The sequence below is a fragment of the Vanrija pseudolonga genome, chromosome 8 (genome assembly GCF_020906515.1).
Source record: "Vanrija pseudolonga chromosome 8, complete sequence".
In the NCBI taxonomy this organism is placed as follows: Eukaryota; Fungi; Basidiomycota; class Tremellomycetes; order Trichosporonales; family Trichosporonaceae; genus Vanrija; species Vanrija pseudolonga.
In genome coordinates this window covers 17,025-32,764 of record NC_085856.1, presented here as the reverse complement: position 1 = coordinate 32,764, position 15,740 = coordinate 17,025, and the positions used below count along the sequence as shown (strand labels likewise).

Here is a 15,740-nt window from a genome sequence, read left to right as displayed (position 1 = left end):
CCCGACCAGTTCACCACCGCGTGGGTCACCAAGCTCGGCGAGTTGGTGTCCCAGCAGCGCTCGCTATCTCGCGGCTGGAAAGACCACAACGTGCTGACCCTCTTACGTCTGGCGCGCTGGGACATTGGCCAGAACCTTGGTCTGTTCCTCGTCGCGCTGCTCGACCGCTGGATCATGCTCGCCATGGGCGTGCGCAAGCCCTACCCGTCCATCTACACCGACCAGCGCGCGCGCTACGGCTTCTGCTTCTGCATCATCTACTTCTGTCTTGGCTCACTCATCCTCGACACAACCCTGTACAAGTACTGGTCTCTTCGCGACACGCTGTCCGAGGACAAGCTCGCCAACCTCGACCACGCCAAGCAGGTCGCCGCCGAGACGAGGCGCAAGCGCAAGGGGGCCAATGTCAAGGCCCTCGTCGATGTGTTCGCCAAGTGTGGCATCATCTTTGGCGTCATGACTGTTCTCATGTGGGTGTTTGTCCAGTCGCACAAGACGACCATCATGTACTACTCGTACTCGTTTGGCTACTCGTGCTGCCTGCTCTTCCAGTTCAACCGCTGCTTCACCACCAACACGGCTGTGCACGTCAAGATGATCTTCTGCTCGGCCGCCGTCGGCTTTGTCATCGGCTGCGTGCTGCACGCGCTGCCGTGGACCGCCGGGTTCCTGTACAACGACCTCATCGCGCAGAACATTGCAGCGGCCTCCGCGGCCATCGGCACCACGCTCTTCACAATCAAGGACTGGTCGTCCAAGTCGTCGCCGCTCGCTGCGAGCGCAGTGGCGTCGGCCACCCCCGCAGACGACGACCCGGCGGTCTACGTCCAGCCCAAGCTCATGTCTGGCGACAGCACCGGCACGGGCGCGGCGCTCCTCCGCCATCGTGACCTGCCCAAGCCGTTCACCATCCCCACTATCTGCAGTAAGGACGACACCAACACGTCGACCGACGTTGCCAAGCTGCTCCACTCGACGCTCACCGACCCCGGGGCCTCCCTGCCCCCTTCCACGGCGCAGGTCATCCAGACGACCCTCGAGATGTGGACGTCTGGCCGCCTTGTCGCTGCCGTCCTTGGCCGCGAGCACTTTGTTCAGGCCGGTCTCCCCGACTTCAACTCGCTCAGCTTCAACGATGGCTTCGCGCTGCACGTTGCACTCAACTTTTCCTCTGCACCAGTGACGACACTGAGCCAGCGCAGCACGGACCCCACTCCGGCTCTCCCGCATCTCGTCGCCGAGGCCCTCGTCTTCCACGTCGCTCACGTCCAGCTCGGCATGAGACACACTGAGGCCATGTACCTGGAGCACATGCTGCGCGGCGACCGTATCTTCAGCAAGCGCTTTGAGGCCGAGCTGCCAATGTCGGACAACAACACCGCCTGGCTCCTGTGCCGCCGCACGTGGATGGAGCTCATACACCAGCTGTGCCTCGGCGTCGACGTCGATACGCAGTGGCACAGACTGCCACCGGATACCCGTGAGGCCATCATCACTCGCATCGGCGACAAGCCCGTGTACCTGTCCGAGGAGTTCTTCGCTTGGGCAGCCGACACGCATGTCGACCTCGAAACGTCCGACTTTCACGTACAGCACGCACTCGAGCTGCACTTGCGCAGCACCGAGCGCCGCAATCATGTCCTCGTGTACGCGCCCGAGGGCCTCGAGCCCGAAACCACGCCCTTCACGGCCCAGCTCAAGCCCGTCTCCATCCCCCGTGGTCGCCAGCGCCGCACCCTGTTTCAGTTCATCCTTTACTCAGTCACCAAGGTCCCCTTCGTCGTCACCGAGTGGATTGCCATCCTCTCTGGAGGCGGGTCCAACGTTGAGCGCGAGCTCGCGTGTCTCCTCGAGAACGTGTGGGGTGGTGCTGCCATCCTTGGCTTCACGATGGCTGTGTGGAAGAGCTGCTCAAAGATCAAGGACTTTTGGTGTACTGGATCCTCATCTACGACCGGCCTGCTGTGGTGCAGATGACGCGCCTGGCGTCCAAGGGAGCCCGCCGCAAGACGAACAAGAACCGAATCGTCGTCGAGCTGACCCGCTCGGCCATCACAGGCTTTGCGTTGGTTAGTGACACTGGCAATCTGTCGCTGCACGTGTACAGCGGCACTCTTACCTCCGAGCCCAACGTCGGCGACCCTATCTTCGTCGCGACATACGACTTGGAGTTCCGCCTCACCAGCCGTGTCAACAAGGACGGCCGCATATCCACGTTTCAGTGCGAGACTGGATCGTCCCGCCGTCCTGTCAACCGCGAAGTCGAGCACAACGGCGTCAAGAGCTTTGGCGTGTACGACAAGCGCGGGCGTGTCATCGAAGGCTCGGTCACCGTCGGCGGCAGCAAGCTCAACTTCCAGTACCACTACAAGAAGTCGGCGTCCGAGGACACGTCAATCCTGCGCGCCGACTCTGCGCTCGTTAGCAGCAATGACTCCCTCTCCGTCTTCTGGGGCAAGCCGGTCGACGTCGACGACTACACCTGGGTTGTGTCCAAGAGCATTGGCCTCATTGTCCGCCGTATCGGCACCAAGACGTACACCACGACTTATGACTGGTCGCACCGCCGCGACCCGGTCATCACGACCCGCGTGGACGACGACCAAGGCATGCTGACTGCGGTTGCTGAGGTACCGCCGCTCTGTCACAATGAGAAGGTGCTTCTCAAGCTCCCCACCGACTCGGCGTTCCACTCGGACGACCTGCTCATCTACCACTCGCCACTCCACATCGGCCAAATGCGCCGCTACGCCTCGGGTAAGACGTCGGTGCTCTCTCGCCTCAACCCGGCTGGTTGGCTCACGCGCTCAAAGCACTACACGCCTGTTCCCACCTGGCGCATCGGCACCGAGCTCTGGTCCAAGTGGCTCAAGGGTAACGGCATTGACGCCGTGACGGCGTGTACGGTGGACGAGCATGTACTGCGCCAGGAGCCACTGCTCAAGGACTACTGGCGTGCACGTGACCGCGGCCACCTCGAAGTCGCTCGCACTGCCCTCGACTCGAACATCTCACATATCGTCGCCGCCATCGACGTCGACACTGATGTGTCAGAAAAGACCATACTCGCAATCCGCACGTCCGACCTCTACGCCATGGGCCTGGGCAAGGACGCGCCGCCGATGACGACCCGCCCGCAGGACTGCTACAACGACACGGCGGACCGCATCTCGGTCATCTTCAACGACGTTGGCTGCTGGCCCATTACCCTCGGCGGCGTGTCCAACTGTCGCCGGGATCTCGTCAACGGGCACTCGAACATCCGCAACCACGTGCTGGCCGAGTGCGCCAACGACTACGGCTACCCGCGCTTCCAGATTGAGAAGTCGGTCCAGGTCCTCCCGCTCTGGGGCCTGGACGGCGGCACGGCCAACCACGGACTCATCGACAACCTCCTCGAGTCACAGGTGGACGAAAAGGTCGACGACACAGACCTTGACCGCGACATTGTCGGCGTCTTCATCCCCCTCCTGCAGCAGTTTGTCAAGAGCTGTCGCACCAAGCGCTACTCGTACGCCGACATTGTGCACCTCTCCAACGTTTTCCTATCCATGGCCAAGTACCACCAGTACAAGGACTACACGCGCACGTGGCGGTCGGTCGAGGTCGGGGAGGCGTGGGTGGGGGCATGGCTCGAGCCGTACGGCGGCGACAGCAACATTGTCTCGCCGGCCGACTGCTTTGACATCTCGCGCCCGAGCATGTTTGACTTCAAGCAGGCGCTCAATATCTACCTGGCTTACTTCTTCATCTTTGCCGTCGGCGTGCCAGACCGCTGCCCGCCGGTCTTCCAGTCGACGCACCACGGCATCTCGAGTCTCTTTGGCATGGTTCCCAAGTACCGCCGTGGCGTAACCTTTGCTATCTGGGACCACGCCATGCTCCGGCGCGAGTGGTGCCTCAACTTTTCCGTCGTGCACTGCGAGCTGCCCGTCGCCATGCAGTCGATGCTGCTGGCCGGTATAGGCATTGCTACGCGTCTGGCCTACACACACGCAGACTTCATCCTGCCCTGTGCCAGTCTCTTCAACCCGTAAGTGAAGGGCAACGGTCCTGTTCATTGCTAACACACGCAGCATGTGGGAGGTCGAGCTGGGCACCGACGGCGCGCGCGTCTACTTGCGCAGCCAGTTCAGACGCAAGATTGACCCCATCGTCAACGGTATCAGCGACATGGACGGGTACAAGCCCGTCGGCAAGATCCGCACCGAGAAGCCCACCGTCGTCATGCTTTCCAACGTCCAGTCCACTAAGGGCGTCAAGGCTGCCATCCAATCCGCTGACATTGTAGTCAACCGCTTCGGCTTCACCGACTACAAGCTTGTGGTGTACGGCGCCAAGAACCGTCAGCCGGCGTACGCCCTCGATATGGAGAAGCTCATCGCCGAGCACAACCTGTCTAACCACGTCGTGCTTGCCGGCTTTGGCAACTCGAAGGAGGTGCTCAAGGACGCGTGGCTGTTCATGAATTCGTCGATTTCCGAGGGTCTCCCACTGGCCATTGACGAGGCGGCTCTTGCCGGCGTGCCCATCGTCGCAACTGAGGTCGGAGCCACGGCTCTGGTGCTCACCGACCCCGAGGGCCCGACGCAGCGCTACGGCGAGGTCGTCCCACCCAACGACCCCGTCGGACTGGCCCGCGCGCAGATCAGCATCCTCGCCATGGTCGGCCCGTGGGCCAAGTTTACCGAGCAAGAGGTCGAGACTGCGCTCCCCGAGGACATTTCGGTGGACGACGTCAAGTGGCTCACGGAGCGGTTCTACAAGCACTCGGAGGACCGCCGCAAGCTCGGCCTACTCAGTCGCAAGGCCGTGCTCCACTCGTTCCACGGCTCGCGCTACATCTGCGAGCACGAGCAGATGTACTGGATCCAGTGGCATCTGGCTCGCATGCGCGCGGATCCGGCCCTCAAGGCGCTTCCGTTCAAGTTTGGCGCACCCGAGCCGCTGAGCACCCGAGCCGCTGAGCTATATGGATGTGGAGGGAGAGTAGCGAGCCGGCGCAGCCAGTGAGCGGCGGGAGGAGTAGGCGTGGGATGCAATAGAGGACCTCGCTCGGTGGAGGCCCTCGCTCTGGGTTACGATCTCTCAATTGGCTTTTTTGTGTCGCCCTGTGCGGTCTCTTGTATGGATGCTTGGTGGGCTATGAATAGACGGACAGTGAATGCATTGGACAATACATGCTGCTGCGCGGAGTGCGTGACAGTTGCATGCGCACAGGGTAATCAACTGACCGGGGGCAAAGTTGAGGGCGAGCTGCCTCTGATCCTGCATGTCGATTCGGCACTCTCTCCGCTGTCCACCACCGCATCTACTTCCAGCGCCTGACGTTCAATCTTATCCTGAATTAAGGATGAGAGGGGTCATTACGACGCTGCTGACGTGCCAGGCACATGTTCTTTTATCAGGGGTACTTTGCCCGGGCGTTACGCCACTTCGCAGACGAGCCGATGGCCTCGACTTATCGGTGAGTGGGTATATGAGAGGCTGGACTGACCTGCTGCAGATAATCTATATCATCAAACGGGAATCCTCGTGGGTGGTGCTTTCCATCTTCTGGGACGCACTGTGAGTTCAAAGCTCTACTCGCTAGCGCTCACCCGCTGCGCCGTCAACTCACTGCTCGCCTACCGATTCTGGATCTTCTTCTTCCGCGCCTTTACAACCGTGATCAACTTCGCCGCGGCGGTGGTACGGTCGACAGGCTCGTCACTGGCTGCCGCAGCCCTGGTGCACATGGCGCAAGGGCTGGCCTTGTCTGAGTTCATCTCCGACGGGTTTCGATCGCGGGACGACCTGGTGGGTGTGCAGTATTTGGATGGCCCGCCGAGTGCTCCTAGCCGGTTTTGCTGCGCCTAACAGAACATACGCGGCACTCTCTCCATTCTGTTGGCGTACGACCGCCGCGGAACGGCCCGGACAGCGACATCCTGAGCTTCGGGACCAAGATCGTCCGTATGCGTGGTGTTCTCGATGCCGATGTCGCCGAATGGGCGTCGCCGTTCCCCGACATGGCACTGTTCGACGTCAACTCGACCATTGGAGCCTTGAAGTGAGTCTGGATCTCCACGAGTGTAGGTACAGCTATTTTGCCCACCATCACCTGCTAATGCCTTCGGCCCTCAGCAGCATCGGCATCGAGTTGCGCACCCAGCAGCCGCATCCACAACAGTCCAACGAATTGTATTCCCCACGGACCCAAATCATCGAGCCAAAGTCCCCACTCCCAACGCTGGTAGGGGGTTCCAAATGTGCATTCATTGTATGGTCTCATAGGAAAAGGACCGTGTCGCATCCACGGCTTTGATTCCTCGGCAATGCTACTTTATTTTATGTACGGGATCAGACAGTCATTTACATCACAGGCCAAGCAAGCAAACGCCTCTATTTTCAGTGGGCGTCTGCTTAACTGCTCCTACATTAGGATCCTCGTCAGCCCACTTTCCGCCTTTGCTTCTCCGCACATCCGTCCTCGGCTTGTTGCCCTGCTTTCAAGGCATGATTCATCGGGCCCCTCAATCTGACCTGCACCCGCGTCTGTGCATCCCCAACCGATACCGACCACATCACCATGTACCAACTCCACTGTCCTCACTGGAGGCGCTAAATAGACCTCGGTTCATGGCTGAAGCCTATACCCTGAAAGTATGTTCTCCCTCCTCTCGTGTGCGTCTATGGTCACTCTAGGGAGTGCTAGGCAGTTCCCACATGCACTCCAGAAGAGTCCACGGGAAGGCTTCATGGTTCTAGTTCTCAAAGGCGGAGGGTGGCCCTTGCTGCCATCGAGCCTTAGGCGCACAAGGAGAGGAACGGAGCCCCCCAACGAAGGAGTCCTTGTTTGGCACTACACCGAATTTGTCGCGGTAACTAGCTTTCTGTTCGGCCTCAACGTGTCAGTAGAATGGATGAGTGGGAGAGTGCCCATGGCCATAGGAATGTGCGGGCTGAGGAAAGGAAACCCTCCTAATGCTTTCGCGAATCGGACGGACAGAGAGGGGCAGCTTGTGTCACATGACAACAGTAGTGACATACACAAGCGGCCCGGTAGTGGAACCGATTGCCCGGCGCCATCATCATGTGTGTGTTTGACTTAGCATGAGACAACCCAGTCTCCCAGATCATGCCGTCGTTGCTGCGGGTAAAAAACCGAGAGGGGTGAAAGGTTACAGAACGACGTGAGGACGGTGCGACCGGCGACGAGGGTCCAAAGCTGGACGTTTGAGCGGCCTTCTGATTTGCTGTGAGTGGGTAGATGTAACTCTCTAAACCAAACTTGCCTGCCAGTGGGGGTAGACAAGGAGGGCGGCCGTACAGGGGGGGGGGGGTAGGGGGTTAGGGGTGAGGGGTTGATCATGGAGGGTGCTACGGCGGAGTAGGTATCCTCGATGTTGGCAAGTGCCAGCAGTCACAAACCAGACATTCACGGCGTATTGCAACACAAAGGGTCTTCGTACCAGAAAACGCACCGGAGAAAGACAGCCTGTCTTTTGAGCCGCTATCTAGTGACAATTGGATTTGAGATGCACGCGCATTACCCTCTCCATAGTTTTGATCTCCTCTAGATAGAAGCTCTAGATAGAAGCTCTAGATAGAAGCTCTAGATAGAAGCGGTTTTTTTTTCAACCACGCACTAGGCCCGGTTCGCATACATATCGTCGCGGACCACAGATGACGCAATCAGCAAAGAGGCGAGAAACAGTCTGTGCCCGGACGGGTAACCCGCGTCTGGGAAACAGCACTTGAAGCGCAATAACATCAGGAACACTATGAAAATGACCGCAGAAGGTGAGGCGGAGCAGTGCAGGGCACAGTCACCGAATTGCACAAGTGGTGGCGTGGTGGTCGTCGAAGTATGGAGCTCTGTCGGTGGATCAGAGCACTGGAAAGTAGAGATAATCTGAGATACGATGACTTGAATTTTGAGGATGCTGAGGGGGCTCACAAAATTCGTGCACAATAGGGAGGTCTCATCTCCAGTGTACGGCGTGTTGGAAGTTGGAACAAAGTAGGTCCTGTATGTTGCAGACTCATCATCCTCCTCAAACCCAGCAAGGAGCGTCGTCCTATTGTCCAGAGCATGAGAGTGATGAAACTGATGAAGTACACTCCAGCCGACAACATCTCACTGATCGGCCGGTATCCGTGTTGCGAGGGGGTCTGGTAACAAAACCTCATTCATAACACAGGCTGAGCTGCGTTGTACATGAAGCGGACGGTGACAGGCACTCATGCCTGGAGAGTCAGTACATGCCTGGAGAGTCAGTACATGCCTGGAGAGTCAGTACTCGTTGGTGGATTGAAACATCCACAATGATATCACCCGTGAAGCCGGCATTGGGGTCACAGACTGAGACGACAGCGGCACACATGGACGGTTGGAGCGACCGTCGCAAACGATAGCCAGAAGGACAACGTTGGAATAGTCGCCTTTGGCGACGGCATAGCGCCCCCAAACAAGCCTGGCGGCGAGGGAGACCAGTATGACTGGCTGGGAGTAGTAGGGATCGAAGACGAAGAAGACACCAATGAGGATTAAGACGACAGAGAAACCCACACCGCGCAAGTGCACGCGGAGCAATGAGCGAACGCTTGGCGTCCCACGCTGATGGGGGTAGAGGTGGAGTCTCTATTGCAGGGGGAGCCGAGGTCGGAAACGTAGGAGACCTGACAATGGGAGATTCAACGCCGAGCTGCTTTGCAAGGCTCGGAGATTGCATACCGTATCCCAGCATGAGCCGAGCGAGGTATACATGGTCGGGGCCGAGTTGGAGGACATTGCTATACTCGCAGATGCGGTATGCTACAGATGCGGTATACTGAGAACCCGAGCATGCCAACTGCACAACCCGTCAGGACAACGACGAGGCTCTTGTCCTCGGGTTGTGCGGGGCTGGCGAGCTTCCACCAGGCGAGACAGCCGGTGAAGCCGGCCAGCATGCCGAGGTGGGCGGCGCGAGCAGCCCACTTGCAGGTATCAGCGGGGTTCTCGTGGGTCTTGGCGATAGTCACGGCGTACGCCCCGGCCGCAAAGTGACCCAAGTGGGCGAGGAGGATCCCAAACAGCTACGGATATGGAACCCAGTGTAAGACAAGCAACAAAGGCCAAGTGCGACTTTGAAAATCACGCAAGTACGGCTCCCCAGACTCTTCCAGTATCCATCTACCCGCAGCGCGGACCTGCGCCGGCGGGTAGATGAGCAATACAGAGAACCAGCACACCCAACTGCCACAGCTCTTCCTTTTGGTTACGTTCACCACCACATAACAGATGATCGTGTGGACCATGATCTCGCCGGCGAAGGCGTGCTGGAGAGACATATTGAACCACGTCGGCACTACGTCCTTTGTGACAACAGAGATAGATAGTGCGGTGGACAAGGCCATGAGGACAGCGATACCCCAGTGCACTAAGTTGAGACGGAGCAGGAAGCCCTGGACTTGGTCAGCGGTATCATGTTGGCTTGCGCATCTGCGGTTGGAGAGTGGGGCGGGACGAAGGGAGTTGTCTCATCTTTGATGTTGAGCACGTCGACAGTGCCATCTTCCGATATCACAGCGTACGCCGACTACACGTCCGGGGGGGACCCTTTCGCCCATCGTGAGGCGTAGTAAAATGAATTCGCAGTTGGTTAGAGAAGCGGACGAAGGAGAAATGGATGTCAAGGTGAGCGTGTCGGGGACAAACAAAGCTGTGATATCATGTGTGTTCATGTGTGTATGGTCGTGTGTGACTTCGGTGCAGAGGAGACGCTCCAGCTGGCGCAGCAGACTGCACGCCGACTGGACTAGTATAGTTTTCGGTCGGCGATAGGCTCATTGTCCTGCTATTTCTCCAGAACCTTTCCTTCATGTTGCTTCAACCGCGCGTCAAGGGAGCTTGGGTGGTGTCTTTCAGCCCAGGAAGGACTATAATCAAATGCTCCGCCTTTCGTCCTCCCCTGAACTGGAGCCTTCACTTCCTCATTGACGCAACTCATTGTCGATGACCTTCTCCTTGGAAGTGGAGACTGCTGAACTACGATCACGCAAGCCCTTCTTTGATCATTTCAGTGGCCAGTTGTGATTGAAAGACGAATCGGCTGCTGTAGTTGTGAAAGGGTGCCAGACTATGGTTTTTATGCGCACAATGAGGCCTTTCAGCAAAGTGTGAACGGTTAGGGCAACAATGACACCGATCTCATTGTGAGCAGTCCTGAGTGGCAATGCTGTCGCACTATTCATTGTTGCTCCGTGCCTTGCGGCACTCGCAAATCTAAGCTCGCACACTGCTCTAGAAGTCCCGCAGTGATGGCTCTCTGCCAAAGGTCATAAAGGCTAACTAGTAGGAAGAGTGCCAGTCCCATACTGAACCACAGATTCTCTGCGTCCAGCAGCTATGCTCTCCACGGCAACCGAACTGCCGCTCATCCGCAGGCTGAGCTTGGAGGACGCCGTGTTGACAGCGATGGAGAATTGCTGGGAGGCCATGACCACCAAGAGTGATTCATCAAATGAAGACTTCGATAGGGCTCTCGAGTCCACAGGGCTATCTTGTCAAAGGCGTGACATCCACAACGCCGACAAGACACAGCCGGGGGTGCACTGTAACGACGATGCTTGGACTGAACCTGGTGAGTTGACTGTCCCAAGAGATCAGGCCTTCACACTGAGTTCAGTCTATCTATGCGAAGGAGGCAATATTCTTGCCCTCCGAAACGTCTCAATCTCGTGGCGGCCAATCAACGAACGCGGTACCGTCCCCCAGAGTCATGTCTCCCTGGTCCCAGGCAAAGCTCAGCCGATGTGTGGCGGTGCATATTTGACGCAAGACAGTTGCGAACCATCCACGGGGATTGCGACCTGCCCCCTCGTACGGCAACAGGGCTCTGGGGTAGGACGGCACTTTGAGGTGGGGTATACGAATAAAAAAGGCGTGCGCGCGGGCAGTGGTCCGGCCACCTTATCATGTGCAGCAGGCCCGCCATCATCTCACCCACTCGAATACACCAATGGTAACACAAAAGCTAATAGCCGATCGGCAAAGCGGTGGGGTTGTATTTGGCTCTCGCTCCTTCCTTGTCAGCTCTGTATTCAGAGCAACGACTGGAGTGGGTGTTCGGACATGGACTACAAAAACTCTCCGGCATATCTACATCAATACCCTCTAATCCCACTCCAGCCCACATCCGCACCCCTACGTTCGGCATCCGATGACAATTGCCTCGGGAATTCACATCGCTCCATCAACGACTCATACAATCTACATTCCGCGTTACACAAAGGGTCGTTCCCAACCCCTACATCAGACAATGACTCTCAAGCCGAAGCCAAGAATCCGCTGGCAATAACCAAACCCTCCCACCCAACAAAGTACAAGAAGGTGAAGACTGGAGTGAGGTTCGTGGAGAGCGGTCATGTCATCGCTTCTCACTACGGCCTCGTCGGCGATATGGTGTACAGTGATAGGCAGGCCTATCCTCTGATACCAAATCTTACCCCATCCGCAAATTGCTTGTTGTCCAATGGTGATGACGTTCCTGAAGTATTGGAAGGGGTTTGGTTTGAGGAGGACTCTCAATGTTCAGAGGCGGCAGCAGTAGCTAGAAGCTTTGTCGAGCGGGTGAGGGGAAGCCTTAAAAGGTGGTGCAGGAAGATAGAGTCCAACCCCTGAGGGGAGGAAAGGACACTGATAGCTGAAAGGACAGCCTACGTACCAACGGAACAACACGGGTGAAAAGGAGATTGATTACGTAATGGATTGATTCGCGAGTCACACGGTCACCACTACTTTTGCTAGAGGGAGGGAAGAGTGTGTTCTGGAGCCAACAGCCCTAAGGGCGCGCAGATCACTCACCGACTCGGCCTGACTTACAGCTCTACTGTAGGTTCACAGACTCAAAGATAGCGCGGTGGTATCCATGACCTGGCGATACCACCCCTCCCGGCTGGTGGAGAACCGTCAATGCCGCTTATCATGAGGTATCTAGACGCTCGGAGGCGACACTCCATCAATGAAGTCAGGTTCTGATCCCAACACATGCCCTCTAGGTCAACGTCGGTCACCTGCTCTGGGTTACCACCACCTCGGAGGCATAACCCCCAGAGAGCGGCATTTGGAGTCGGAGCTTTTGCTCCGACCGCACCCGATATTGTCCTTCATAGGAGAGGGCATACAATCACAATGAGTGAGCTGTATTATCTCGGTAAAATCATGGCTCGCGCCATGAACCCACCGCGAATCCATGGATCCACCTGATGAAATCGGTCCCTGGTGTGTTGCACAATGAGGCAAACCGACTGTCTATGGCCAAGTGGTAGCACGATCAACAGTAGATAGGAGAACGAGGTATCAACTAAACAGGCGAATGGATAGACTTGCGCACTTCCAAGTGGGAAGCAGCGCAGGACTTGGAGAACGACATCCAATGTTGAGGGGGTGGGATCATAGGCAGTGTATCCCAACAATGTCACAACCCAAAACCTGTTTCTGCTCTGGAAGACTGTGGCTTGGTCATCAGCGGTGGGGGCCAGGGCCTTCAGGTACGTGCCACACGGAAGGACATAGGGAAGTTTGGTCACCCGCGGATGTCCCGGTCAGGAGCAGAACCTGTGACAATGCAACGGTTGCGCGAGCAGGAAGGTGAAGGACATGTTGCCGTTGCTGGAGCGGTCCAGGATGGCCGGTGACACGAACGAGCCGATGAAGAACGACGTCTGAAGAGGGCAGGATGTGAGAGTTTGCATCAACTGGCGGCTCGATCATGGCCACTGAGTGCGCTGGAACGCACGTCGAGCGTGCTTGACCTGTGGCCACTGGTTTGATTGCCATAGTCGCCGAATCCGGATCTGTTCCTGGTGGACGGCCTGCCTCCAGCCGTCCAGCTTCAACTGCCCTGCCCCAGTGATGGACATGAGCGAGCACTCCCCTATGCAGCTCCATCAACAACATGTGACCTGTTTTCATGGTTATGCACAAGTCTACTTCGCCCCCACTCTTCCAGTCAACGTCAGAGCATACTGATTCGGGCCCTTTCCTCCTCTGGGACCCGTCAGATTCAAACTCACGTCAGAAACCTACCAAAGCAGCAACTTTATCTGGTTCATTGTAGAGCTTCAAACTAGACCTCCATGATCGAGATTGATGCTAACTTGCGGACTACCACCTGGATCATGGCGCAAGATGACTTTTCTTGGGCCAGTAGATACAAATCTGTTAACTTCAAGGCATCGATTCTAGATACAGAAACCTCTGGCTCAGCGTGCAAAACGACTGCTCCGAACAGGCCGACGAGAAGAGTGAACTTGCGTGCTCGCTGGAGGCGTTTCTGAAGGCTCCACCTTGCCTTTAGCCCTTTAGAAGCTTCCTGGAAGGCAGGCTCGCTACAAAGAAGCTCGAAGATAACTTTCTGTTCTGTGCGCGCGTTTCTGGAACTCGGAATTGAGCCGCGCTTGCTCTGAGAGTAAGTCAGAAGCAATGGACATCGGGATGTAAGGGCGAGGATACTCACTTCGACGAACGCATTATAAGCTTCGCCGAGCCTCCAGTACGCAATGTTGGTGGCAACCGTTAGAGAAGCCCACCGTTTGTCAAGAGATTCTAAGGTGAGGAGATGATTGACGATGTTCCCTACGATACCCTCCTCGACTTGAGCGGAAGCCGCCGCTTCGCCTTCGAGCTGGCCAACACTAACAACGCTCGACCTGTTGACAAGAGGGGGAACGCTTAGACCGCTATAATCGCGATCAGCCAAAGACTCAAGGAACCGCCTAAGTTTTGACTGCTTTGAGTGATCTCGAGAAGAGCCGGGTAAACCGAAACTGCCAGCCATAGTCAGGTCCATTTCTAGGCGCGGAGGCAGAACCACGGCGGGTTCTTCGAGTTGTTCTTCGTCATCGAGGACGATCTGTTGGCATTAGAGCGGGTTCTTCATCATGCGGATAGTCGGGACATACCTCAAACTCCTTTCCTTCTATGTCGATCAACAAGCGGGGAGCCCAACCGACTTCAAGAAGTCCTCGGTCGGCGAAGGCAGTAATTATACCCAAATAGGCCAGAGCGGCATTCCTGGAAACCACCCGGCCGTCAGTGCCGCTGACGAGCTGCCGAATGTAACCAATCATCTCCGGTAGATGAGGGTCGCTATTCAGAAGATCCGCAAAGGCTGGGTGGAGTTGCTGTCGGTTCATAGCGCGGCGCTGGTGGTAGCTGTTCTTAGTGGTGGTGTTGCGACTGTTGAGTCCATGCATACCTGTTTCTCTGGACCTTCTTGTATCCCTCAAGCTTCCGGTGTGCAGTCGCGCTCCTCCAATCAAGACTTTGTAGCATGAAATCGTGGTCAATTTTGTTGTGGTTCCCTCCAATGGCTCTTTTCAGTGTCACTTTCAATAGTTCATGTTCACAATGGTTCATGTTCATGAGTCTCTTTCATTGGGGCATTGTCATTGTGACCCTCAACTTCAGGCGAGTACGCTGCGGAGAGGTCTGCTATTCAACAGTACAAGCGAAGCTAATAATCGGAACTTCTATGAGCCAATCCGTCGCAAGCCCTTCATTGTTGTGGTACGAGAGTCAAGCGGCCATGAACGAAGCCCATTTGAGTGACAGACTCAGATTCTGGTTCAAAGTCCCTGGTGAGTTAAGTGAATGCGGCAGGCACTCTTGTCTCGTATGCGCACCATGACCGACGACGCCCCCGTCATGCTGCCCCAAGGTAATAGCACAGGGTCCGCAAGCACCATACCAAAGGGGTGGAGCTTGTGCCTGTCAACCCTTTTGTTTATCCCTGGGGGCGAGCGCGTGTGCCTGAGCTGGAGTCTGGATCCCATTTTTCTCTTGCTCTGGATTTCCAGAGCGGTGCTCACTGGAGGGCAACCTAGTCTAAGCCTAGGCGCATCCTGAGCGTTACTGTAACGCCCGCAGCCCGCCCTGCTAGCCGACTCTGGTGTGCCAGGGGAGGGCTTGCCCTGATCTAGGAACCTGGACCTGGGCCCAGGAAGTCCCCAGGTAGCCGCTCGGCTCGTGGCCCCTTGCCCCTTGCATGCCCAGGGGGAGCGGAGACGGCTGCAGTGGTTGCCAACCCATCCATCCTCAGGCAGCCTCAAGGTAGACTCAGGCCAGCTCCGATTCGGATGATTCAATGGGGTTGAAACAACATTGTCCACGGAGTGCGTCGTCTAGAGTGCACACTTGAGAAGTTCTTCCTCGCTTCAAAGATAAGCTGGTTCCAACGAGTGAATCCGGCCGACGCTGCGACAGTGTCCACGCAGGTGGATCATTGCTAGGGAGACGATAATAAGTCCCAGGACTGCTAACCAGGCAATAAGACGATCGGTCCCGTGCGCAGCACACATCTACTTTCTAGTGCGTCCCGTACGTCCACCGCAGGGGAGCAAGTTTCAGGACTTAACGAAGGAGAGGCACTGAAAGAAATTAAGGCGGAAATCGACATTGCCGAGGGTATCAACCAGCAGACCAAGAACCAGATCGCACTCCACACTGGTCAGATCTGCGCGCAGTCTAAGTCGCAGTTCACCGGCACTCCTGGCTATGACAGCTGCACCATTGGCGCCCACTACGACGCCGGCTGTGTCGTTACTTGACCCGAGCGAGAACTCGTACGGCGCCGGGTTCGCCGCTGCAGGTGGCGGTGTCTTCGTGACAGAGTGAACCGACGAGGTCATCAAGATCTGGTTCTTCTCGAGCCGCAGCGTTCGCGCGTCGCTCACCGCCGACGCCAAGACCATTGACACGAGCTCGTTTG

General features: G+C 56.9%; 2 protein-coding genes across 4 annotated transcripts; one reads left to right on the top strand and one right to left on the bottom strand.

Moving 5' to 3' along the window:
• Positions 1-5,300: 5,300 nt before the first annotated feature.
• On the top strand, positions 5,301-6,056 carry LOC62_08G009832 (uncharacterized protein; the record flags this gene model as incomplete). The annotated part of the gene is made up of 3 exons (XM_062776395.1): positions 5,301-5,467; positions 5,574-5,799; positions 5,841-6,056. The coding sequence occupies exons 1-3, from the start codon at positions 5,394-5,396 to the stop codon at positions 6,054-6,056; spliced, it is 516 nt and encodes a 171-aa protein (XP_062632379.1). The 5' UTR covers positions 5,301-5,393.
• A 6,957-nt stretch (positions 6,057-13,013) lies between these two features.
• On the bottom strand, positions 13,014-14,389 carry LOC62_08G009831 (uncharacterized protein; the record flags this gene model as incomplete). 3 transcript variants are annotated; one of them, XM_062776393.1, is made up of 4 exons in its annotated part: positions 13,014-13,433; positions 13,488-13,883; positions 13,933-14,141; positions 14,380-14,389. In XM_062776393.1, the coding sequence occupies 4 exons, from the start codon at positions 14,387-14,389 to the stop codon at positions 13,098-13,100; spliced, it is 951 nt and encodes a 316-aa protein (XP_062632376.1). In that variant the 3' UTR covers positions 13,014-13,097. The 3 variants fall into 3 exon arrangements, with proteins under 3 accessions (XP_062632376.1, XP_062632377.1, XP_062632378.1); XM_062776392.1 differs by lacking the exon at positions 14,380-14,389 and adding an exon at positions 14,229-14,331 and having other exon boundaries at positions 13,933-14,175; XM_062776394.1 differs by lacking the exon at positions 14,380-14,389 and having other exon boundaries at positions 13,933-14,203.
• Positions 14,390-15,740: the final 1,351 nt, after the last annotated feature.